This window comes from Salmo salar, chromosome ssa10 (assembly GCF_905237065.1).
Source record: "Salmo salar chromosome ssa10, Ssal_v3.1, whole genome shotgun sequence".
Taxonomy (NCBI): Eukaryota; Metazoa; Chordata; class Actinopteri; order Salmoniformes; family Salmonidae; genus Salmo; species Salmo salar.
This window is the reverse complement of record NC_059451.1, coordinates 117619742-117646285: the sequence shown is the minus strand read 5'-3', so window position 1 is coordinate 117646285 and position 26544 is coordinate 117619742. Positions and strand designations below refer to the sequence as shown.

The following is a 26544-nucleotide window of genomic DNA, read 5'->3' as shown; positions in this document are numbered from 1 at the left end:
CAAGAAATGTTATTACATATTAAATGCCAATCCATAATTTATTGACATCATGTCATTGTTGGAGATACCTTAGCAGGTACTTGTGGTAATCTGTAAAAAAAAAAATGGCTTCTGAATCTGCTGTTCTGTTTATCACCTGCAGGTTTTGTGTCCAGATACATTGGTAATGCAGCAAATGACACGTTTATTGTCATAGTATACTGTGGTGTAGCCCTGACAATTAACATATGATCATGGTGAGCCAAAGTGAACAAAGAAGCAAATCACTCTGTCAGACTGGCCAGTGGTAGCCTTCATCTCGTATGGCGTGAACACAAAAAGATAGAGGCTAGGGCAGTGGGCCCTCTATTGTGTACCAGTGTGTTACATGGAGACAGGCCTTACGCCTCTGCTGGCTATGATCACACACTATGGCCAGCTGGTTCTTTAACACACACACACACACATCTTACTTCTCTGCTGTAGTACAATAAAGCACTGATCACACACTCTGGCCAGCTGGTTCTTTAACACACACACACACACACACACACACACATCTTACTTCTCTGCTGTAGTACAATAAAGCACTGATCACACACTATGGCCAGCTGGTTCTTTAACACACACACACACCCACACACATCTTACTTCTCTGCTGTAGTACAATAAAGCACTGATCACACACTCTGGCCAGCTGGTTCTTCAGATACTCCAGACAGTGTTTGTTGGAGGAGCAGGACTGGCACACCACCTATAGATGGTATACAAACATGAATTACTAGACCACGGCATTGTTGAATACTCGTTTCTGATTGGCTTGAAGGGCATTCTAGAGTGTGCGATATTTGCAATGACATTATATCTACTGCATACACAGAAACATAAACCAAAAGGTTGGAAGGTTCAAACATAAACCAAATGGTACAGCCTTTCTTAATGATTGTGCGTGAAATTCTTAAACCCACTGAGGCATACTGTATGTTCTGTGGTCCCAGTGGAAGATGCCCCCTCATCCATAGCCATACAGTATAATAATGTTTTAATTAAAATGTTCTTAATGCTCTATTTAAATTGTACCCCTCACCTTTCCACAGGCTCGGCAGTGGTGTCGTCTCCAGGTGAGGGTGAACTCACAGGTACAGACCATACACATGGTGGCCCTTGGGTCTGGGATCCAGATAGGGGCCTTAGAACCCAGGGGGGCCCCACTGCCGCTGTCCTCAGACCCAGTCTGCACATAGAATAGAATAGTATAGGACAGAATAGACTTTATTGTCCAATTTGTGAGGAACATAAATCTGTCTTCTCCCCATCTCAACCCCTCTGCAATACCCTGCAGCTATAATGCACTATGACGCAGTTATAATGCATCGTAACGCTTGTCATGTATGTTCCCCTTATAATGTGCTATAATTATGTCATCACTACCTCCTCCAGAGTCTTACTGGAGATGAAGGAAATCTTCTTCCTGGTGTAGTCATTGATCGCTGTGGAGATGGCCTCCAACCAATCATCTCTCTCAACAGCAGAACTACAGTAGAAGAAGACAGGACGTGTTAGACTACTGCTGAACTAGACATGAAATGATTGTTTAATGCAAGGTTAAATAGATGGGAAACACTTTACTAGGCCAGCAGGTTTAATGTATTATTATGCAGTTACAATTATTTAAAATAATTGTTGTAAGTAGGGCTGTGGAGGTCACGAAATTTCGTCAACCAATGATTGTCAAGCAAATAACTGGTCGGTCTCAAGGTAATTTATCCTTAATTAACATAAACACATTTAGCAACTCCTGGCTTCCACACATATGTAGGCTGTGGGCTATATTAGTTCATTTAGCAGACAAGATTTGCTTATAATTTAAAATATTATTTTATAGTATGAAGAATACAACTGAACAAACTGAACAAATAAAATAGAAAGGATATATTCTCCAAATGATTTGAGGGAGTGTGCACATGCTGCTATTCTGTGTTGAGCGGTTAACAAAGAAATAGGTTCTCCTATATGCTTCATTTAGAGTTACTAATGTAACTTTAGTTGTTCTACAAACGTTGGGCTGTATGTTAAGATTTTTTAATACATTGTAAGGCTGCATGATGCGACTAATGATGATTTGAGAAAAAGTAGCTTGAAAGGCATGAGCTCTGCTTTGTTTTCAGCGCAGGCTGTACACACTCCAATAGTCGCTCATTCACAATTTAACAAGCACTTAATAATGCCTCCAATTTCACAACGGCACCATAAACAAATCAATGCCTTTTGCGGCCCGGAGTACTTCTCCCCGGAGTACTTCTCCCCGTGTACTTCTCCCCGGAGTACTTCTCCCCGGAGTACTTCTCCCCGGTGTACTTCTCCCCGGTGTACTTCTCCCCGGTGCACTTCTCCCTGTGTGCTGCGTCGTGCACTTCTCCCTGTGTGCTGCGTCGTGCACTTCTCCCTGTGTGCTGCGTCGTGCACTTCTCCCCGTGTGCTGCGTCGTGCACTTCTCCCCGTGTGCTGCGTCGTGCACTTCTCCCCGTGTGCTGCGTCGTGCACTTCTCCCCGGAGTGCTGCGTCGTGCACTTCTCCCCGTGCACTTCTCCCTGTGTGCTGCGTCGTGCACTTCTCCCCGGAGTGCTGCGTCGTGCACTTCTCCCCGGAGTGCTGCGTCGTGTACTTCTCCCCGGAGTGCTGCGTCGTGTACTTCTCCCCGGAGTGCTGCGTCGTGTACTTCTCCCCGGAGTGCTGCGTCGTGTACTTCTCCCCGGAGTGCTGCGTCGTGTACTTCTCCCCGGAGTGCTGCGTCGTGCACTTCTCCCCGGAGTGCTGCGTCGTGCACTTCTCCCTGTGTGCTGCGTCGTGCACTTCTCCCCGTGTGCTGCGTCGTGCACTTCTCCCCGTGTGCTGCGTCGTGCACTTCTCCCCGTGTGCTGCGTCGTGCACTTCTCCCCGTGTGCTGCGTCGTGCACTTCTCCCCGTGTGCTGCGTCGTGCACTTCTCCCCGGAGTGCTGCGTCGTGCACTTCTCCCCGTGCACTTCTCCCTGTGTGCTGCGTCGTGCACTTCTCCCCGGAGTGCTGCGTCGTGCACTTCTCCCCGTAGTGCTGCGTCGTGCACTTCTCCCTGTGTGCTGCGTCGTGTACTTCTCCCCGGAGTGCTGCGTCGTGTACTTCTCCCCGGAGTGCTGCGTCGTGTACTTCTCCCCGGTGTGCTGCGTCGTGTACTTCTCCCTGTGTGCTGCGTCGTGCACTTCTCCCCTGTGTGCTGCGTCGTGCATTTCTCCCCGGAGTGCTGCGTCGTGCACTTCTCCCCGGAGTGCTGCGTCGTGTACTTCTCCCTGTGTGTGCTGCGTCGTGTACTTCTCCCTGTGTGCTGCGTCGTGTACTTCTCCCTGTGAGTGGTGCGTCGTGTACTTCTCCCTGTGTGTGCTGCGTCGTGTACTTCTCCCTGTGTGCTGCGTCGTGTACTTCTCCGTGTGCTGCGTCGTGTACTTCTCCATGTGTGTGCTGCGTCGTGTACTTCTCCATGTGTGTGCTGCGTCGTGCACTTCTCCCTGTGTGTGCTGCGTCGTGCACTTCTCCCTGTGTGTGCTGCGTCGTGCACTTCTCCCTGTGTGTGCTGCGTCGTGCACTTCTCCCTGTGTGTGCTGCGTCGTGCACTTCTCCCTGTGTGTGCTGCGTCGTGTACTTCTCCCTGTGTGTGCTGCGTCGTGCACTTCTCCCTGTGTGTGCTGCGTCGTGCACTTCTCCCTGTGTGTGCTGCGTCGTGCACTTCTCCCTGAGTGCTGCGTCGTGCACTTCTCCCTGTGTGTGCTGCGTCGTGCACTTCTCCCTGTGTGTGCTGCGTCGTGCACTTCTCCCTGTGTGTGCTGCGTCGTGCACTTCTCCCTGTGTGTGCTGCGTCGTGCACTTCTCCCTGAGTGCTGCGTCGTGCACTTCTCCCCGTGTGTGCTGCGTCGTGCACTTCTCCCCGTGTGTGCTGCATCGTGCACTTCTCCCTGTGTGTGCTGCGTCGTGTACTTCTCCCGGAGTGCTGCGTCGTGTACTTCTCCCCGGAGTGCTGCGTCGTGCACTTCTCCCTGTGTGTGCTGCGTCGTGCACTTCTCCCTGTGTGTGCTGCGTCGTGTACTTCTCCCTGTGTGTGCTGCGTCGTGCACTTCTCCCTGTGTGTGCTGCGTCGTGCACTTCTCCCTGTGTGTGCTGCGTCGTGCACTTCTCCCTGTGTGTGCTGCGTCGTGCACTTCTCCCTGTGTGTGCTGCGTCGTGCACTTCTCCCTGAGTGCTGCGTCGTGTACTTCTCCCCGGAGTGCTGCGTCGTGCACTTCTCCCTGTGTGTGCTGCGTCGTGCACTTCTCCCTGTGTGTGCTGCGTCGTGTACTTCTCCCTGTGTGTGCTGCGTCGTGTACTTCTCCCCGGAGTGCTGCGTCGTGCACTTCTCCCTGTGTGTGCTGCGTCGTGCACTTCTCCCTGTGTGTGCTGCGTCGTGCACTTCTCCCTGTGTGTGCTGCGTCGTGCACTTCTCCCTGTGTGTGCTGCGTCGTGCACTTCTCCCTGTGTGTGCTGCGTCGTGTACTTCTCCCTGTGTGTGCTGCGTCGTGCACTTCTCCCTGTGTGTGCTGCGTCGTGCACTTCTCCCTGTGTGTGCTGCGTCGTGTACTTCTCCCTGTGTGTGCTGCGTCGTGCACTTCTCCCTGTGTGTGCTGCGTCGTGCACTTCTCCCTGTGTGTGCTGCGTCGTGTACTTCTCCCCTGTGTGCTGCGTCGTGTACTTCTCCCCGGAGTGCTGCGTCGTGCACTTCTCCCTGTGTGTGCTGCGTCGTGCACTTCTCCCTGTGTGTGCTGCGTCGTGCACTTCTCCCTGTGTGTGCTGCGTCGTGCACTTCTCCCTGTGTGTGCTGCGTCGTGCACTTCTCCCCGTGTGTGCTGCGTCGTGCACTTCTCCCTGTGTGTGCTGCGTCGTGCACTTCTCCCTGTGTGTGCTGCGTCGTGCACTTCTCCCTGTGTGTGCTGCGTCGTGCACTTCTCCCTGTGTGTGCTGCGTCGTGCACTTCTCCCTGTGTGTGCTGCGTCGTGCACTTCTCCCTGTGTGTGCTGCGTCGTGCACTTCTCCCTGTGTGTGCTGCGTCGTGTACTTCTCCCTGTGTGTGCTGCGTCGTGCACTTCTCCCCGTGTGTGCTGCGTCGTGCACTTCTCCCTGTGTGTGCTGCGTCGTGCACTTCTCCCTGTGTGTGCTGCGTCGTGTACTTCTCCCTGTGTGTGCTGCGTCGTGCACTTCTCCCTGTGTGTGCTGCGTCGTGTACTTCTCCCTGTGTGTGCTGCGTCGTGTACTTCTCCCTGTGTGTGCTGCGTCGTGCACTTCTCCCTGTGTGTGCTGCGTCGTGCACTTCTCCCTGTGTGTGCTGCGTCGTGCACTTCTCCCTGTGTGTGCTGCGTCGTGCACTTCTCCCTGTGTGTGCTGCGTCGTGCACTTCTCCCTGTGTGTGCTGCGTCGTGCACTTCTCCCTGTGTGTGCTGCGTCGTGCACTTCTCCCCGTGTGTGCTGCGTCGTGCACTTCTCCCCGTGTGTGCTGCGTCGTGCACTTCTCCCCGTGTGTGCTGCGTCGTGCAATTCTCCCCGTGTGTGCTGCGTCGTGCACTTCTCCCCGTGTGTACTGCGCAATCTGAAGCGTCTCTTCACTCGCACCGCTCTCCGTCACGTGATCGGGTCTTTCTTATAGGCTACAAATTAAGATGTCCTTATCCAATTCCGAGTTGCATATTGAAGATATTTTTTCGTCAGCACAACAAGATGAGTAGGCCTAACGAACAGCAAAAGCACTAGCCTATGTCCATCTACTATCCCCCACAGGACAAAAATTGACCTGTTCTATTCAGTGCGAGAAATAAATATTCCAAACATAATCTGGGACAGTTGTGGGATGCGATAGATCCCAAATGAATGCAACCCTGTTTTACACAATGTGTCTGACTCAACAGATCAGAACGTTTAGAATAACATGTTGATAAACTATTAGGATATTTCTTCACATTATAAGCGCAGCAATGCGCACATGGCATTAGGCTATACATTTAGCGGGGAAAACACCATTATCAAAAGTGACCGCAAATGCAATTATGCATTTAAAGCTTTTATTATTAAAGGTGCATTTTTATGGTGAAAATTAACTTCCCTAAACTTGAATCTCACCCGCTGCTTATAAATGCCAGTTAGGCTCTACACCCCCTGTAAAGCCGATTAATGTGCTTCATTTTAAGAAGTTATTTGGCCACTTTAGTTGCGATACAAACCTTATTGAAATAGGCCTATGGGCTAGGCTACCTGAGGTGTGATACAAACCTTATTGAAATAGGCCTATGGGCTAGGCTACATGAGGTGTGATACAAACCTTATTGAAATAGGCCTATGGGCTAGGCTACATGAGGTGTGATACAAACCTTATTGAAATAGGCCTATGGGCTAGGCTACCTGAGGTGTGCGACTATGTTTCGAAGGCATTGTATCATATCACGGCCATCATTCACAGCTGATAATATATCATTCACAAGTGATAGGGTAATATTGTCACCCATCAGACTATTCTTGATTTAATCTTGTCTTAGAATATACTAAATAATATATGTGTGACATTTGTTTTGAATTAGAATGGACCATTATCATGCACCTGTATTGAAACAGGGGCAGCAGGGAAAATACACGTCATCTATGCACTTAAATAGCGAATGGAGGACGCTTTTCCCCATGGTTCATTTTCATGCCAGCCAGGTAGGCTATACTCCCGTTGTAAATATAAGCAATGTGCTTAATATTAGGAAAGTTGAGAAATAAATGTAGTAGGCCTAGCCTATAGAAAGCTGATGGGATCCTCCTCTTTTTATTAGAGGCCATCACTCTGTTTTTCCCCGCAGTTGCATAGCCTATAGAAATGTTGCGCAACATTAGCTCCTGGGCTCTCAAAGTGTTTGATTAGATTTTCGAAAACATTTGCATTGATGTCATCGTGATTAGGAGGACAATAGAGTGCTGAGTATCAGGCAGTTAGCAAGTTTGGTAGGCTACTAATGACCAGCAGCATCAGAGCTTAGAGACGAAAGGGTCATGTGCCCTAGTCATAAGAATGTATGAACCCTGTTATAATGTCTTATAATAATCTCATACCGATCCTGACTAAATGCCAACCATGTTTAATAATCCCTTTTTATAAGAGATTATATAGCTTCATACATGCTTATAATCAGTATTATAACCTGGATGATCGAGCCCTGAATGACAGCCGTGGTATATGGTCTGATATACCACGGGTAAGACAAAACATTTATTTTTACTGCTCTAATTACATTGGTAACCAGTTTCTAATAGCAATAAGGCACCTCAGGGGTTTGTGGTATCTGGCCAATATACCACAGCTAAGGGCTGTATCCAGGCACTCCGCATTGCATCGTGCTTTAGAACAGCCCTTAGCCGTGGTATAAACCACACTCCCTCAGGCCTTATTGCTTAAATATGAAGCATTGCAACTTGCTCTGTATTGTGACCGGTTCTCACCTGCCAGAGAGTATGAAGGAGCGTTCCACACTCTCAATGGTCAGCTCATTCTGAAAGGCCTCTTGGCTTGGCTTGCTGACCTGCAATTACATTCATTTTTAGCATAACTATTACAAGCTCTCTTACCAGAGAAATAACATCGTTTTGTTGTGGAACATTAAAACTATAAACTCATCTGAAATAGATCTATAGTGCTTCATGTGGCTCTGGCCAGAATTAGTGCACTATATTGGGAATAGGGTGCAATTTCAGACACAGTTAATGAGCTCTCACCTTCATCCCAGTCAGAGACAGCATGTTGTTGAGTTTGAACTGGCCAGATTGAACAGGTGTGGTGTACAGCAATGTGTCGTTGAACTGGTAAAAAAATAAAAAAATAATTATATTCACTGGAATTGCTCATCGAGACACCAACACTCGAGAGTAAATTTGAAGTTTTATTAGTCGTCTGTTCAGGATAAACATGGTATACGGCATCCACCAAAATGCTTACTTGCAGGTTCCATCTCAACAATGCAACAACATTAAGAACTTATAAAATATAAGAATACGAATGTAAATTAAATGGCTCAGTAGAATATATATATTTTTGCATAATTATAATACAGGAAAGCACAGTTTATAGTCCAATATTTACATTTTGGGGAAGGGGGGATTGGGGGGGGCTAGTGTTTAAATTGTGCAGTATTTAGCAGCAATAATAATAATAATAATAATAAGAGTTTGGAAGCAGCAGTTGTGATGTGTGTGTAACATGAATTTCACTGAGTGTAAATAGACACTCTCCATGGCATACAGTGCCTTCGGAAAGTATTCAGACCCCTTTCACATTTTTTTACAGCCTTATTATCCTCATCAATACATTTTTGCTAATTTATTCAAATAAAAAAACGGAAATATCACATTTGCATAAGTATTCAGACCCTTTTACTCTGTACTTTGTTGAAGCACCATTGGTAGCGATTACAGCATAGAGTCGTCTTGGGTATGACGCTACAAGCTTGGCACATCTGTATTTGGGGAGTTTCTCCCATTCTTCTCTGCAGATCCCCTCAAGCTCTGTCAGGTTGGATGGGGAGTGTTGCTGCACAGCTATTTTCAGGTCTTCCCAGAGATGTTCTTTCGCGTTCAAGGCCGGGCTCGGGCTGGGCCACTCAAGGACATTCAGAGACTTGTCCTGAAGCCACTCCTGCATTCTCTTGGCTGTGTGCTTAGGGTCGTTGTCCTGTTGGAAGGTGAACCGTCGCCCCAGTCTGAGGTCCTGAGCACTCTGGAGCAGGCTATCATCAATTTCTCTGTACTTGGCTCCTTTCAGTTTTGCCTCAATCCTGACTAGTCTCACTGCCGCTGAAAAACATCCCCACAGCATGATGCTGCCACCACCATGCTTCACCTTAGGGATGGTGCCAGGTTTCCTCCAGATGTGACGCTTGGCATTCAGGCCAAAGAGTTCAACCTTGGTTTCATCAGACCAGAGAATCTTTAGGTGCCTTTTGGCAAACTCCAAGCGGGCTGTCATGTGCCTTTTACTGGCCACTCTACCCTAAAGGCCTGATTGGTGGAGTGCTGCAGAGATGGCTATCCTTCTGGAAGGTTCTCCCATCTCCACAGAGGAACTCTGGCGCTTTGTCAGTGACCATCGGGTTCTTGGTAACCTCCCTGACCAAGGCCATTCTCCCCCGATTGCTCAGTTTGGCCGGTCAGCCAGCTCTAGGAAGTGTCTTGGTGGTTCCAAACTTCTTCCATTTAAGAATGATGGAGGCCACTGTGTTCTTGGGGACCTTCAATGCTGCAGACATTTTTTGGTACCCTTCCCCAGATCTGTGCCTCGACACAATCCTGTCTCGGAGCTCTACGGACAATTCCTTCAACATCATGGCTTGGTTTTTGCTCTGACATGCACTGTCAACTGTGGAACCATACATAGACAGTTGTGAGCCTTTCCAAATCTTGTCCAATCAATTGAAATTACCACAGGTGGAGTCCAATGAAGTTGTAGACTCATCTCAAGGATGATCAATGGAAACAGGATGCACCTAAGCTCAATTTCAAGTCTCATAGCAAAGGGTCTGAATACTTGTATACATTTGCAAATATAAATTCGCACACATTTCTAAAAACCTGTTTTCGCTTTGTCATTATGGGGTATTGTGTGTAGATTGCTGAAAAACAACAACAATTTAATCCATTTTATAAGGCTGTAATGTAACAAAATGTGGAAAAAGTGAAGGGGTCTGAATACTTTCCAAAGGCACTGTAGACTGACCAGGTGAATCCAGGTGAAAGCTATGATCCCTTATTGATGTCACTTGTAAAACCAACTTCAAATCAGTGTAGATGGGGAGGAAACGAGTTAAATAAGGATTTTTAAGCCTTGAGACATGGATTGTGTATGTGTGCCATTCAAAGGGGGAACGGGCAAGTGAAGTGCCTTTGAATGGGGTACAGTATGGTAGTAGATGCCAGGCGCACCGGTTTGAGATAAGAAATGCAAAACTGCAGGCTTTTTCACACAACAGATTCCTGTGTATATCAAGAATGGTCCACCACCCAAAGGACATCCAGCCAACTTGACACCACTGTGGGAAGCACTGGAGTCAACATGGGCCAGCATCCCTGTGGAACGCTTTCGACACCTTGTAAAGTCCATGCCCCGAAGAATTGAGGCTGTTCTGAGGGCAAAAGGGGAGGTGTTCCTAATGTTTGGTATACTCAGTGTGTGTGGTGTAGTGTAGTGTAGTGTGTGTTGTAGTGTAGTGTGTATATGTGTTTGTATGTTAGTGAGTGCATGTGTGCTAAGGTGTGGAGAGTCAGAGCAGGTGGTTAGTGCAGTTCAAGTGTTCAGTAGTCTGATGGCTTGTAGAGAGAAACTGTCTCTGAGCCTGTTGGTATCAGGCCTCATGCTCTGATACAGTCTGATGGCTTGTAGAGAGAAACTGTCTCTGAGCCTGTTGGTATCAGGCCTCATGCTCTGATACAGTCTGATGGCTTGTAGAGAGAAACTGTCTCTGAGCCTGTTGGTATCAGGCCTCATGCTCTGATACAGTCTGATGGCTTGTAGAGAGAAACTGTCTCTGAGCCTGTTGGTATCAGGCCTCATGCTCTGATACAGTCTGATGGCTTGTAGATAGAAACTGTCTCTGAGCCTGTTGGTATCAGGCCTCATGCTCTGATACAGTCTGATGGCTTGTAGAGAGAAACTGTCTCTGAGCCTGTTGGTATCAGGCCTCATGCTCTGATACAGTCTGATGGCTTGTAGATAGAAACTGTCTCTGAGCCTGTTGGTATCAGGCCTCATGCTCTGATACAGTCTGATGGCTTGTAGATAGAAACTGTCTCTGAGCCTGTTGGTATCAGGCCTCATGCTCTGATACAGTCTGATGGCTTGTAGATAGAAACTGTCTCTGAGCCTGTTGGTATCAGGCCTCATGCTCTGATACAGTCTGATGGCTTGTAGAGAGAAACTGTCTCTGAGCCTGTTGGTATCAGGCCTCATGCTCTGATACAGTCTGATGGCTTGTAGAGAGAAACTGTCTCTGAGCCTGTTGGTATCAGGCCTCATGCTCTGATACAGTCTGATGGCTTGTAGATAGAAACTGTCTCTGAGCCTGTTGGTATCAGGCCTCATGCTCTGATACAGTCTGATGGCTTGTAGATAGAAACTGTCTCTGAGCCTGTTGGTATCAGGCCTCATGCTCTGATACAGTCTGATGGCTTGTAGATAGAAACTGTCTCTGAGCCTGTTGGTATCAGGCCTCATGCTCTGATACAGTCTGATGGCTTGTAGATAGAAACTGTCTCTGAGCCTGTTGGTATCAGGCCTCATGCTCTGATACAGTCTGATGGCTTGTAGATAGAAACTGTCTCTGAGCCTGTTGGTATCAGGCCTCATGCTCTGATACAGTCTGATGGCTTGTAGATAGAAACTGTCTCTGAGCCTGTTGGTATCAGGCCTCATGCTCTGATACAGTCTGATGGCTTGTAGAGAGAAACTGTCTCTGAGCCTGTTGGTATCAGGCCTCATGCTCTGATACAGTCTGATGGCTTGTAGAGAGAAACTGTCTCTGAGCCTGTTGGTATCAGGCCTCATGCTCTGATACAGTCTGATGGCTTGTAGATAGAAACTGTCTCTGAGCCTGTTGGTATCAGGCCTCATGCTCTGATACAGTCTGATGGCTTGTAGATAGAAACTGTCTCTGAGCCTGTTGGTATCAGGCCTCATGCTCTGATACAGTCTGATGGCTTGTAGATAGAAACTGTCTCTGAGCCTGTTGGTATCAGGCCTCATGCTCTGATACAGTCTGATGGCTTGTAGATAGAAACTGTCTCTGAGCCTGTTGGTATCAGGCCTCATGCTCTGATACAGTCTGATGGCTTGTAGAGAGAAACTGTCTCTGAGCCTGTTGGTATCAGGCCTATGGCCGCGGAAAGATGGGGTGGAGGTGCAAAGAGAATCTTTTCTTCCCACACTGCTGATGACTATTTTAGTCTGCTCATACAGGAGTCGTTTTGTGGGGGGGGGAAATGTTTTCAAGCACCCGTACTTCCCGCGGCTATGATCAGATCACATGCTCCGATACATGTGGTGGGAGAAAGGAAGGAGACACAGCTGGGTAGTGTTCAGTAGGGACGAATCAGAGGGCACTATCTGAACCTATCAAATTAAGAAAGGCTCATTTTGTTTCCTACTCACCAGGAAGAACATCCTGGGCTGCATGACCTTCCTGGAGAGCTTCATCAGAACACCCTCTTTCAGTAACACCTGGAACACACCAGACACCAGTGATTTAACTCTTTCAGTAACACCTGGAACACACCAGACACCAGTGATTTAACTCTTTCAGTAACACATGGAACATATCAGACACCAGTGATTTAACTCTTTCAGTAACACATCAGACACCAGTGATTTAACTCTTTCAGTAACACATCAGACACCAGTGATTTAACTCTTTCAGTAACACATCAGACACCAGTGATTTAACTCTTTCAGTAACACATCAGACACCAGTGATTTAACTCTTTCAGTAACACATCAGACACCAGTGATTTAACTCTTTCAGTAACACATCAGACACCAGTGATTTAACTCTTTCAGTAACACATCAGACACCAGTGATTTAACTCTTTCAGTAACACACCACACATCAGACACCAGTGATTTAACTCTTTCAGTAACACACCACACATCACACACCAGTGATTTAACCCTTTCAGTAACACACCACACATCAGACACCAGTGATTTAACCCTTTCAGTAACACACCACACATCACACACCAGTGTTTTAACCCTTTCAGTAACACACCACACATCACACACCAGTGATTTAACCCTTTCAGTAACACACCACACATCAGACACCAGTGCCATAACTCTTTAGAAGCTAATTCATAATCAATGAAGAACCCAAATTCCTATCAGTGAGCCAGGGACGTCCCTGCTGATACCCACCCTCCCAGGCAGGACAATCTCATGGTGTCCGTTCAGACGGCACTGAACCTGAATCAGCTTCTGGAAGTTATCCTGAGAGAAAAGAGGACCAAAAAACAAAAAGAGTGAATATTCCACCACAACTATAGTCATAAAGGCAGTGGATTAAAAAGATGAGTAAAATTATTATGTTTTATCTCACCCCCTGTTTCATGATGTCATTGGCATGGTTGGCCACCTCCTTCACGATGCCCAGAGCAGCTGTGGGTGGATACGGAGATATAGGGATTAGGCTACTAGTATAACACATTTAATACCCCAGACTTCCTGGTTCACTTCCGTCTATTACAGCTACTACGTTTGTCGTGCTCTCTACAATAAATGTTGAGACCCTGTGCTGTTGAGGGGAATAAGTCTTAGAGTGATTTTATGCAGAGGACATCCTTGACTATGATACCAAGTGTTTTGCTTTACCTTGTGTGTCTTTGTAATCCGCCGAGTCTGGAGACAGGTTCTTCAGGTAGTCTGAAATGACACACCATTTTAGAGAACATAAAAATATACTCTATCCAATGATACTACACCAGGAACGGCCAATTGGCAGTTCAATAGGTCAATACAGGTGCCTTTGTTACTACACAGGACAAGTGCCTTGAATTGTATAGGAAATTCCTGTAATGTAAATGGACTGTGAAAATCCTGATATACAACAACCAAAAAGGTGCTTGTGAAATGGAATTATACAAGAGTGGTGTGGTGAAAGACATTTTTTCACATTAGTCTCGTGCGATGCTAAGCCCTCTGACATGTTAAAGCTCGTTATGTCATCAAATCAGATTTGGACCACGCTTCAAAATCTGAGTATGAGTGGCTTGAGGAGAAGCTGGAAAATTCTCTACATGTTTTGAACATCTTTGACCAGTAGATGGCGATGTGACACCATTTAACGTACTTCACAAATCCACATAGTTCCCTTAAAGAATTTGTATTTATTAAGGATCCCAGCAGCTACTCTTCCTGGGGTCCAGCACCATTAAGGCAGTTATATACAATTTAAAATATTACATGACATTTGATTTCATAACACTTTTCAACATATTAAGTGTGTTCCCTCAGGCCACTGCTCCACCACTACCACACATCTACAACACAAAATCAATATGTACGTGTGTGTGTCTTATCATGTGTATGCGTGTCTGTACCTGTGTGTGTGTGTGTCTGTACCTGTGTGTGTGTGTGTGTGTGTGTGTGTGTGTGTGTGTGTGTGTGTGTGTGTGTGTGTGTCTGTACCTGTGTGTGTGTCTGTACCTGTGTGTGTCTGTACCTGTGTGTGTGTGTGTCTGTACCTGTGTGTATGCGTGTCTGTACCTGTGCGTGTCTGTACCTGTGTGTGTGCGTGTCTGTACCTGTGTGTATGCGTGTCTGTACCTGTGTGTATGCGTGTCTGTACCTGTGTGTATGCGTGTCTGTACCTGTGTGTGTCTGTACCTGTGTGTATGCGTGTCTGTACCTGTGTGTATGCGTGTCTGTACCTGTGTGTGTGTGTGTACCTGTGTGTGTGTGTGTACCTGTGTGTGTGTGTGTGTGTGTGTATCTGTGTGTGTGTGTGTGTGTGTGTGTGTGTGTGTGTGTGTGTGTGTGTGTGTGTGTCTCTTCACAGTCCCCGCTGTTCCATAAGGTGTATTTTTATCTGTTTTTTACATCTGATTCTACTGATGGCATCAGTTACTTGATGTGGAATAGAGTTCCATGTAGTCATGGTTCTATGTAGTACTGTGTACCTGCCATAGTCTGCTCTGGACTTGGGGACTGTGAAGAGACCTCTGGTGGCATGTCTTGTGGGGTATGCATAAGTGTCCAAGCTGTATGCAAGTAGTTTAAAAACAGACATTTCTGTGCATTCAGCATGTCAACACGTCTTACAAAAACAAGTAGTGATGAAGTCAATCTCTCCTCCACTTCGAGCCATGAGAGATTTACATTCATATTATTAATGTTCTGAGCCAATTATAAATGTTCCTAAGTCCCTCTATGTGGTGACTGAACAGTAGTTCAGGTGCAACAAATCTAAGGCCTGTAGGACCTGCCTTGTTGATAGTGCTGTTAAGAAGGCAGAGCAGTGCTTCATTATGGACAGACTTCTCCCCATTTTAGCTACTGTTGTATCAATATGTTTTGGCCATGACAGTTTACAATCCAGGGTTACTCCAAGCAGTTTAGTCACCTCAGCTTACTCAATTTCCACATTATTTATTACAAGATTTAGTTGAGGTTTAGGGTTTAGTGAATGATTTGTCCCAAATACAATGCTTTTTAGTTTTAGAAATATTCAGGACTAACTTATTCCTTGCCACCCATTCTGAAACTAAATGCAGCTCTTTGTTAAGTGTTGCAGTCATTTCAGTCGCTGTAGTAGCTGACGTGTATAGTGTTGAATCATCCGCATACATAGACACACTGGCTTTACCCAAAGCTAGAGACATGTAATTATTAAAGATTGAAAAATGTAACGGGTTTAGACAGCTGCCCTGGGGAATTCCTGATTCTACCTGGATTATGTTGGAGAGGCTTCCATTAAAGAACACCCTCTGTGTTCTGTTAGACAGGTAACTCTTTATCCACAATATAGCAGGGGGTGTAAAGCCATAACATATACGTTTTTCCACCAGCAGACTACGATCGATAACGTCAAAGGCCGTACTGGGGTCTAACAAAACGTCTCCCACAATCTTTTTATCATCAATTTCTCTGAGCCAATCATATGTCATTTGTGTAAGTGCTGTGCTTGTTGAATGTCCTTCCCTATAAGCGTGCTGAAAGTCTGTTGTCAATGTGTTTACTGTAAAATAGCGTTTGTATCTGGTCAAACACCATTTTTCCCAGAAGTTTACTAAGGGTTGGTAACAGGCTGATTGGTCGACTATTTGAGCCAGTAAAGGGGGCTTTACTATTCTTAGGTAGTGGAATGACTTTAGCTTTCCTCCAGGCCTGAGGGCACACACTTTCTAGTAGGCTTAAATTGAAAATATGGCAAATAGGAGTGACAATATAGTCCGCTACTCTCCTCAGTCATTTTCCATCCAAGTTGTCAGACCCAGGTGGCTTGTCATTGTTGATAAACAACAATTTTTTCACTTCTTCCACACTCAAAATAATAATGATTGTCTTTCATGATTTGGTCAGTTATACTTAGATGTGTAGTGGCTGCATTTGTTGCTGGCATGTCATGCCTGAATTTGCTCGTCTTACCAATGAAAAGGTGGGAGGAGTTGTTTACTGTAATTATATGCAATGATTTAGCAATCTTGTTACATCTCTCTGTGCACATTTTAATAGTCTAATCCTGATATTGTCCAGGACTGTGTCCAGGAACACGGCCCATAATTACCAGTTTACCTGTGAGCAGCATCTGATATTGAGGGATCCTCTGAACAGGCTTCAGCAGGTAATGCCTCAGAGCCAGGCTGGCACAGCGAGGACCAGCCTGAGACACAGAAAAACATTATTTACAACACACACTAGCAGACACACACGCACAGACAGAAAGTCACACACACACACACACACACACACACACACACACACACACACACACACACACACACACACACAACCCCTTCAACTTCAAGAAACAACACACCAGAACGGGTTGACCCAGTGAGACGGTTTACCTCAAATTCCCGCACCACTGCAGCGAAGGCTGGATTCTTCCTGCTATGCTCGTCTAGTAGGGCCACATTCTTGTCAAACTCTCTGATGTATGTGGAATACATCTTCAGATAAGGCCCTTTCTTCACAAAGATGTCCGCTAGTCGACCATGTTTGTCCCTGATCAATGAAACAAAGGCTCAGACATTGAGCGAGAGAGAGAGATGGAGTCTCTGATTTATCACAGTTAGAGCTGTCCCAGTATTGGTGAAAGATGCAACATTTAGCCAGTCAAGCTTAGATTTACCGCGTGATTAGATTTTGATGTGTGGTTTACCTCAGGACTGATAGATAGTGATTTATGTTGGTGTAATTCCTAGGTCGTGATGAATTAAAGGGATGATGATGGAGATCAGTTAGTAGCGGCTCTGGTCATAGAGATTGATTCATTCAAGATGAGCTGTACTGAGGTGACCTGGTTATGCATCCGCTACAGATACTGGGACCTTGCTGGAAAGGACAATACGAAAACATAATGTCCGTTCCAGCACAGATCGGTTCAGGTTGGCACGGTACCACTGGGCGACCCTGTCCTCCAGCTCTCTGAGCAGGTCCTGGATCAGAATAGCCTCCTCTATAATATACATCTAAACTAGTACTGTACCACTGGGCGACCCTGTCCTCCAGCTCTCTGAGCAGGTCCTGGATCAGAATAGCCTCCTCTATAATATACATCTAAACTAGCACGGTACCACTGGGCGACCCTGTCCTCCAGCTCTCTGAGCAGGTCCTGGATCAGAATAGCCTCCTCTATAATATACATCTAAACTAGTACTGTACCACTGGGCGACCCTGTCCTCCAGCTCTCTGAGCAGGTCCTGGATCAGAATAGCCTCCTCTATAATAGACATCTAAACTAGTACTGTACCACTGGGCGACCCTGTCCTCCAGCTCTCTGAGCAGGTCCTGGATCAGAATAGCCTCCTCTATAATATACATCTAAACTAGTACTGTACCACTGGGCGACCCTGTCCTCCAGCTCTCTGAGCAGGTCCTGGATCAGAATAGCCTCCTCTATAATAGACATCTAAACTAGTACTGTACCACTGGGCGACCCTGTCCTCCAGCTCTCTGAGCAGGTCCTGGATCAGAATAGCCTCCTCTATAATATACATCTAAACTAGTACGGACCACTGGGCGACCCTGTCCTCTAGCTCTCTGAGCAGGTCCTGGATCAGAATAGCCTCCTCTATAATAGATATCTAAACTAGTACTGTACCACTGGGCGACCCTGTCCTCCAGCTCTCTGAGCAGGTCCTGGATCAGAATAGCCTCCTCTATAATAGACATCTAAACTAGTACGGACCACTGGGCGACCCTGTCCTCCAGCTCTCTGAGCAGGTCCTGGATCAGAATAGCCTCCTCTATAATATACATCTAAACTAGTACTGTACCACTGGGCGACCCTGTCCTCCAGCTCTCTGAGCAGGTCCTGGATCAGAATAGCCTCCTCTATAATATACATCTAAACTAGTACTGTACCACTGGGCGACCCTGTCCTCCAGCTCTCTGAGCAGGTCCTGGATCAGAATAGCCTCCTCTATAATATACATCTAAACTAGTACTGTACCACTGGGCGACCCTGTCCTCCAGCTCTCTGAGCAGGTCCTGGATCAGAATAGCCTCCTCTATAATATACATCTAAACTAGTACTGTACCACTGGGCGACCCTGTCCTCCAGCTCTCTGAGCAGGTCCTGGATCAGAATAGCCTCCTCTATAATATACATCTAAACTAGTACTGTACCACTGGGCGACCCTGTCCTCCAGCTCTCTGAGCAGGTCCTGGATCAGAATAGCCTCCTCTATAATATACATCTAAACTAGTACTGTACCACTGGGCGACCCTGTCCTCCAGCTCTCTGAGCAGGTCCTGGATCAGAATAGCCTCCTCTATAATAGACATCTAAACTAGTACTGTACCACTGGGCGACCCTGTCCTCCAGCTCTCTGAGCAGGTCCTGGATCAGAATAGCCTCCTCTATAATAGACATCTAAACTAGTACTGTACCACTGGGCGACCCTGTCCTCCAGCTCTCTGAGCAGGTCCTGGATCAGAATAGCCTCCTCTATAATATACATCTAAACTAGTACTGTACCACTGGGCGACCCTGTCCTCCAGCTCTCTGAGCAGGTCCTGGATCAGAATAGCCTCCTCTATAATATACATCTAAACTAGTACTGTACCACTGGGCGACCCTGTCCTCCAGCTCTCTGAGCAGGTCCTGGTTCAGTTCATAGAGCTGGGGCAGGTAGTACAGGATCTGGTTCAGAATAGCCTCCTCTATAATGGGCTTCCCACTCGGACGAGAAGCTTTCGCCACCGCATCACGGAAGTCCTGTAGGGGGATGGACGTGTCAGAGGGAGAGACAGACAGGCAACACACCACAGACACACACAGACACACACACACAGACACAGACAGAATGAGTCTGTATATCGTGACTATTCTTTTTAGAGAACACAGAAAAGTGTTCGGCTCCAACCACACCAAACATTCTACATTTTGAACATTTCAGTGCACTTTAGATCTGAAGGACGAGTCATCCTCGACCTTTGACCTCTATACCAAGCAGTCTTCCATTAAAGCCCTGTTACCAGGAACCCCCCCCCACCCACACACACCCCCCCAGTCCTTAAAGAGTAGAGGGGAGCAGGAGGGGAGGATGAGGCACAGCTAGGGCAGCAGTGAAACTGCTTACTACAGATTACAACACATTCCGCACCAGATTGGCTGTAAGGGGCCCAGGCCCTGTGGAAGGGACCTCCTGTAGTTTACATCTGCTGCTCACAGTCATAATACACTGCTTAGCTTAGATGGGGGGGGGGTCAAGGTTCAAGTAGAGGGGGGGAGGTAGGTGAACTGCACAGGACACCCCAATAACAAATCACGGCTCCACTATATGAATATCAATATGCCCCATCACCCCCCCCCCCCAACCAATACATGTTCTATTACACTGGACACAAGTGTTGCTGATTTGGTTAAAAAGGGCTGATTGCTGAATCAAACCCATGCCTACAGCATAACTTCCTGTCCCTCCCCCACCGTGTGGTTTCAGAGATAGTGACTCAGTCAGTCATGGTTCATCTGTGGCACAGCCTACAGCATAAGTCTCTCACTTCGTTTCCTGTGCAGGCCTACCACCTCTTAGTCCTTGGAATGTACTGTATGTGTAAACAACGACAAAAAAATAAACTAGTCTTGCGCAACTAATTTGAAAAATCCCTAGCTGAACCTTGACGTCAGCCATTTTACTATTACAATTTGTTCAGATTTTGGTCTAACCAGAAAAGGACTGGTTAAGACCAAAACATACAGTCAACAAACACCATTAAGTGACTCCAGCTCAGACCAGCTGAGCATGTTCTCTATCTCTCTCTATCTCTCTTTGACCACTGTTGATCACACCACCGCTGAGAGGCCTAGAGAAACCAACAGGGATGCAAGCCGTGCGGCTGAGAGGAGTGAGGTGTAGTGTACCAGACCCAGAAAGGCCCAGTGTGTTCCTCATGGAGGGGTGTGGTTCAGTGGTTAGCATAATCAAACACACATGGAGCAGTCTGGAGAACATACGGGACAGTATACAGTACAGAAAAAAAAACAACCCACAGGACTGGAGAATAAGATGGCTTCATACAACAACAACAATAGGCTATCAAATATGTAGAGAGGGGATAAGTGCCAGAATACTCACGATATGGAGAAGCTTCAGGACGTTGACAAATACATTCTCGGAGCTCATGATCTCTCTGGCGATGTGGACTATCTTGTTCCGCTTGGCACCACTGCCAGCCTGGCACGGACACAGGTACAAACACGTCAAGTAAATCACTACATTTCACCAAGGTTTTTGGTTTAATACTCTCAGGGATCAGATCTTAGAAATGCATGTGTCACTGTTACCGTAAGTCCCTTTACAAACGTAGAAACGTCTGCTAAGTGGCACATTCACAGCATCTCACCTCCCTCTCCTCAGGCTTCTCAGCATCTCACCTCCCTCTCCTCAGTGTCTCACCTCCCTCTCCTCAGGCTTCTCAGAATCTCACCTCCCTCTCCTCAGTGTCTCACCTCCCTCTCCTCAGGCTTCTCAGCATCTCACTTCCCTCTCCTCAGGCATCTCAGCATCTCATCTCCCTCTCCTCAGGCTTCTCAGTGTCTCACCTCCCTCTCCTCAGTGTCTCACCTCCCTCTCCTCAGGCTTCTCAGCATCTCACCTCCCTCTCCTCAGTGTCTCACCTCCCTCTCCTCAGGCTTCTCAGCATCTCACCTCCCTCTCCTCAGTGTCTCACCTCCCTCTCCTCAGGCTTCTCAGCATCTCACCTCCCTCTCCTCAGTGTCTCACCTCCCTCTCCTCAGGCTTCTCAGCATCTCACCTCCCTCTCCTCAGCGTCTCACCTCCCCCTCCTCAGTGTCTCACCTCCCTCTCCACAGGCTTCTCAGTGTCTCACCTCCCTCTCCTCAGGCTTCTCAGCATCTCACCTCCCTCTCCTCAGTGTCTCACCTCCCTCTCCTCAGGCTTCTCAGCATCTCACCTCCCTCTCCTCAGTGTCTCACCTCCCTCTCCTCAGGCTTCTCAGCATCTCACCTCCCTCTCCTCAGTGTCTCACCTCCCTCTCCACAGGCTTCTCAGTGTCTCACCTCCCTCTCCTCAGGCTTCTCAGCATCTCACCTCCCTCTCCTCAGTGTCTCACCTCCCTCTCCTCAGGCTTCTCAGCATCTCACCTCCCTCTCCTCAGTGTCTCACCTCCCTCTCCTCAGGCTTCTCAGCATCTCACCTCCCTCTCCTCAGCGTCTCACCTCCCTCTCCTCAGTGTCTCACCTCCCTCTCCACAGGCTTCTCAGTGTCTCACCTCCCTCTCCTCAGGCTTCTCAGCATCTCACCTCCCTCTCCTCAGTGTCTCACCTCCCTCTCCTCAGGCTTCTCAGCATCTCACCTCCCTCTCCTCAGTGTCTCACCTCCCTCTCCTCAGGCTTCTCAGCATCTCACCTCCCTCTCCTCAGTGTCTCACCTCCCTCTCCTCAGGCTTCTCAGTGTCTCACCTCCCTCTCCTCAGGCTTCTCAGTGTCTCACCTCCCTCTCCTCAGCATCTCACCTCCCTCTCCTCAGCGTCTCACCTCCCTCTCCTCAGGCTTCTCAGTGTCTCACCTCCCTCTCCTCAGCGTCTCACCTCCCTCTCCTCAGGCTTCTCAGTGTCTCACCTCCCTCTCCTCAGTGTCTCACCTCCCTCTCCTCAGGCTTCTCAGCGTCTCACCTCCCTCTCCTCAGTGTCTCACCTCCCTCTCCTCAGGCTTCTCAGCATCTCACCTCCCTCTCCTCAGCGTCTCACCTCCCTCTCCTCAGGCTTCTCAGTGTCTCACCTCCCTCTCCTCAGGCTTCTCAGCATCTCACCTCCCTCTCCTCAGCGTCTCACCTCCCTCTCCTCAGGCTTCTCAGTGTCTCACCTCCCTCTCCTCAGGCTTCTCAGGTTCTCCTTTGCTAGAGGAGGAACTCTCATCATCCTCTTCATTCGAACTCTGAACCATGACGTCCTCATCCGACTGACCTTCATCTAGCAGGCCAACATCCTCATCTATAGAACTCCTGTTGGAACAGAAACATCCTGAAACTCACAGTCTCACACCTATGGGAAAGAAGGGGTGGGAAAACAGAGTGTAACCTTAAAGTGTAGAAATGTGAAAGAGGGAGAGAAGGGAACTGGGGAAGTGAGGTTAGTAACAAAGTGAGATTAGTAAAACGCCTGATTAAGCATATCATTTATCATGGGGGGGGTCTTTTTAACTGAAGAAGCATCATCATCATCATCATCATGTCCAGTAGTATTCCACCATGTCCTGCAGCGAACACACAATAAATAGAGACCGACCAGGGAAAACACATTTTACTAGTCAATCCTTCAACCATAGAAGAGCAAGACAAAAAGCAATGCCGTGGGTCAGTTGAGGGGTTTGGCTAGATGCCACCTCTGCTGCCAACCCAAACATAACAAAGGACTTTGTTCCAAACCAGTCACTCCTCCCTACTCCTAGCTGCTTGAACTTGAGGAAATGAAAGGTTTGGATAGGTGTAAGCCACAGGTCAACCCAAACATTAGAGAGCCCTGGTTCCAAACCGGTAAACTCTACCCTAATCCTAACCCCTAGCAAAAGGCTAGGCAGAACTCTTGATAGGGGCCGGTAGGATTTGGTTAGAACTGGGCCACAGCAAAAACCTGATGTAGTCTCCTTCTCTGTGAATACTGAGGCAATATACCCTGTTTACAGTAGAGATGCTTCTATGGCTGTTTTGTAGAAGTGAGCAGCACTGACTTAAACACTAAGCCATTGGTTCAAGGCACAGAACACAGTAAACATTTTTCAAACGCCAACTGATTTTTAGACAGACCATTTTTAGTGCCTGTCGTTGAACTACCGATAACATGATACCATACCTTTAAAGTCTGCACAGAATAGACCTAGGTGGTAAAATGGTCACAACAAACCTCTAAAAGAGTGAGACAGTGATGCAAGACTATAGTCTCTAAGTAACTGCCACAAAAATTTAAATGTACGGAAATGTTGCTTATGTTTCTAAGGGAAGGGTCATCAAACAACATCCCTCATTACACTAAACTCACTGCAGCTGGATATTTTGGTGAATCTCTGAAAGATGTGTCACTCCTGAACATGCTTTAGTGCCAATCTAGTGCCAGCTCACCAGACTGACGTTTCCATTAACACTACATACTGAGCATACTTCCCCTTAGACTGTCATGACTCAGAATCACTCCTACAAAGCCCTGCTTTTCAGGTGATATTTTTCACCTGAAGACTTTGATTTATTGAGAATACTATATGAGTCGCCCCCCCCTTTTGTATTGAACTACTTTTCATAACACATACAAGAATGTATATAGCCTGTCTTTTTGTTCACCTAATACCTTTTTTTGCACTATTGGTTAGAGCCTGTAAGTAAGCATTTCACTGTAAGGTCTACATCTGTTCTATTAGGCACACGTGACAAATAAACTTTGATTTGAATAACCACCAACCTATGAAAGGTGTGCTGCTGAGACAGAACATGCTTTAGTACCAGTCTTCCCACCCAGACAATAAGAAGAATGAATACCTCTCAGTGCTGCTGTGCTGGTTCAGTTGTTGTTCACTGCGTCTCTTCAGGGGATGGTATGGCTCCTGTTCCTCGTAGATATTGGTATCATCATACAGGTGGTTGTGGCACTCCGACTGCTCCGGTGGTGTACCCACTCCCAGCTCACTCCCCCGTAATCCTAGTCCAACAGGCTGGTTAAAATACTCAGGTATCGCCTCGTAATAGGGTACATTTTCATACTCCACAGCCTGCTCCGCTCCGGGGTAGTGGATCTCATCTCCGTCCACGCTCTGCTCCGCCCCAACCCTGATCACCCCCAGCTGGGGACAGGAGAAGTTGTGGGCGTCCCCCATCCGAATGCCCACAAGTTCCTGGAAACAGACGCCACTCTCTTGGAATATATCATCCTCATATTGTTCTGCCTCAGCTGCAGTGCCGTCTAGAGACTGGCCTCCCTTGGCTAGCAGCTTGGGCAGCATCTTGACAGAGAGTTTCAGATCGAGAAGCCTCCGGAAAGAGTTCCGTTTCTGTCCCTCAGAGGGGGTCAGGTCGGCAGAGGAGAAGGACTTGGCCTTCAGTTTCCCCAGGCCGGAGCAAAAGGGCTTGGATGGTGACAGCGTTTCATCTGTTGGCAAGCTGCCCTTTGTCTGTGTGTTGTCTGTGCTCCTCTTACGGGATACAGGAGACACCAGCGTCTGAAAGATGCTGTTCCGTTTTGGTTTATCCTCTCCTGGGGTTGCAGGGAGCTTTCTCATAGCTTTCGTGGCCTTGGTGAGGGCACCTCCATCATCGTCACAATCGGAAGTCTTTCGTTCCTCCACTTCTCTCTCTTCTGACAGTTCATTCTTCAGTACCCATGCTGCTGGGGAGCTGCGTCTCTGCGGTTTCTTGGGGAAGCTGGCCATCTTGTTTTGAGCACTCGCGTTTTCTTTGTAACTCCCAGTGGTTGTTAAGGTGAGGGGAAAGTGGCAGTTGGAGCTGAGCTCCAGCTGGTTGGAAAGACTGGTTGAGAGAGGATGACAACTAATCTCACCATGGATCTCCTCCTCTTCATTCCTCCCTTCCTCCTCCTCCTCTTCCTTGTCCACTGAACACTCCAGTTCATAGACACCGTCATCCACCCATCTCAGCTCTTCCTCCTCTACATCCTGAGGGAGGTGTAGACAGGAAGAGGAGGGGAGGAGGTGCAGAGGGGAGGAGGTGGGGAGGAGGTGCTGAGAGGAGGAGGTGGGGAGGAGGTGCAGAGGGGAGGAGGCAGAGGAGGAGGTGGGGAGGAGGTGCAGAGGGGAGGAGGTGGGGAGGAGGTGCTGAGAGGAGGTCAGTGCTCCTCTCTCAGGTTCAGAAAGAAAGGCTTCCTTTCTGGGAGGGGGAGCAGGAACAGGTGGTGGGCTGGGTGTCCTGGAGGATGGGAGACCCTCCCAGCTATCATTTGTACTGGCAGGACTTTCTGCGATGTTGTGTGCCCGAGAAGCAGGTGTGTTGACAGACAGAGATGGGCTGCTCTTCCTCTCCAGTGACACCTTTTTGACAGTCGTTTCCCTCCCTTGCCTCCCCTCCTCTGGGACTTCCTGTCCAACCAGAGCAGACTTCCTGGGTTTCCGTGGTACGGGGACAGGGAGGGGCTTCCTAGGGGCAGCTGGGTTCTGATTTGATGTGCCAGTGTCTCTGCCAATCCCTGTGGAGCTGGTGGGGTCTTCCTGTTCTCCATGACCAATGGCATTAGAGGAGGAGGTGGTGACGACGTTACCGTTGGCTTCATTGCTATGCGTTCTCTGAGGAAGAGGGCGCTTTATGTCAGGGCGTGATGATGGCGTCACAATGTCTGAGTTGAAGTTCTGTTTCGGGTTTAAGAGGTGGTTATTGGTGGACAGAAACACAACCTGTACGCAAATGTCTGGTAGACTGTTGTTGTTGACCCCTTTGTTCACTCCAGATTGAGATCTGAGAACAGGTTTTATTCTAGATTCCTCCGTTTTGCAATTGTTATGCAATGTTTTCAAGTCTTTATGAATTGTGTTAATCACTGTATCTGTTCTGATACTGTTCCCAACACACAGACAGTTCTTCTGGCTACACAGACAGATAGGAATAATATAATCCCAATCAGGTATTGTATTCCTGGACTTCAGAAGACCTATACTTGTAGACATCTCTGATGGTCTCTGAGAATAAGTCTGATGGTGATGCACAGTCTTTGAGGAAAGAGGTTTAGACTCCATAGCGGAGGGGAGGCATGGTTTGGGTAGGCATGGTGGTTTGGACTCCACGGCGGCAGGTAGGCATGGTTTGGGTAGGCATGGTTTGGGTAGGCATGGTGGTTTAGGGGCCAGAGCTGGTTTAACCGTCTTTGGTGTACAGAGGGAAGCCTGAGAGAGGCCATCTCGTTTGGGGGTCGAGGAGAGGGAGGGCCCTGGCCTCTGTGGCTGGGCAGTCTTTGGTTTGGGGGCAACCGGTGGTTTCTGCATGCCTGGAGAGAGCGAGAGAGGGGAGAGAGAGAGAGAGAGAGAGAGAGAGAGAAATGAAACAGGTGTTAGAAAGTGGCACCATCATCTAGACATCAAGCACTCATAAATGAAAGTAAAGAGGTAAAATTCTCAAGATTATTCAAGTATAAGAAAATACTGAAACTGTAAAATAATAAAGGTTAATGGGTTTTGTGTCCTGTTGATCACATAGGTCCTTCACCAAGTACCACCACCACTCAGAGGGGTTGAAATACCAGGTATATCACATGACTGTTGTTCCCCCCCCAACACACACACACACACACACACACACACACACACACACACACACACACCTCA

The 26544-nt window shown here is 47.7% G+C and overlaps 1 protein-coding gene across 1 annotated transcript in view; it reads right to left on the bottom strand.

The window, feature by feature from the left end:
• LOC106561685 (FYVE, RhoGEF and PH domain-containing protein 6) overlaps window positions 1-26544 on the bottom strand; it is a 35084-nt gene that overhangs the window by 7735 nt on the left and 805 nt on the right. The window contains exons 2-16 of the mRNA XM_045688491.1: window positions 23759-26207; window positions 22096-22234; window positions 20348-20446; window positions 18836-18987; window positions 16613-16769; window positions 16338-16425; window positions 13416-13466; window positions 13144-13202; window positions 12963-13034; window positions 12201-12269; window positions 7781-7864; window positions 7508-7587; window positions 1411-1513; window positions 1067-1213; window positions 631-733 (exon numbers count right to left, since the gene is read on the bottom strand). Coding sequence (XP_045544447.1) covers window positions 631-733; window positions 1067-1213; window positions 1411-1513; window positions 7508-7587; window positions 7781-7864; window positions 12201-12269; window positions 12963-13034; window positions 13144-13202; window positions 13416-13466; window positions 16338-16425; window positions 16613-16769; window positions 18836-18987; window positions 20348-20446; window positions 22096-22234; window positions 23759-26207 — 3852 coding nt within the window. The remainder of the gene's footprint in view (window positions 1-630; window positions 734-1066; window positions 1214-1410; window positions 1514-7507; window positions 7588-7780; window positions 7865-12200; window positions 12270-12962; window positions 13035-13143; window positions 13203-13415; window positions 13467-16337; window positions 16426-16612; window positions 16770-18835; window positions 18988-20347; window positions 20447-22095; window positions 22235-23758; window positions 26208-26544) is intronic.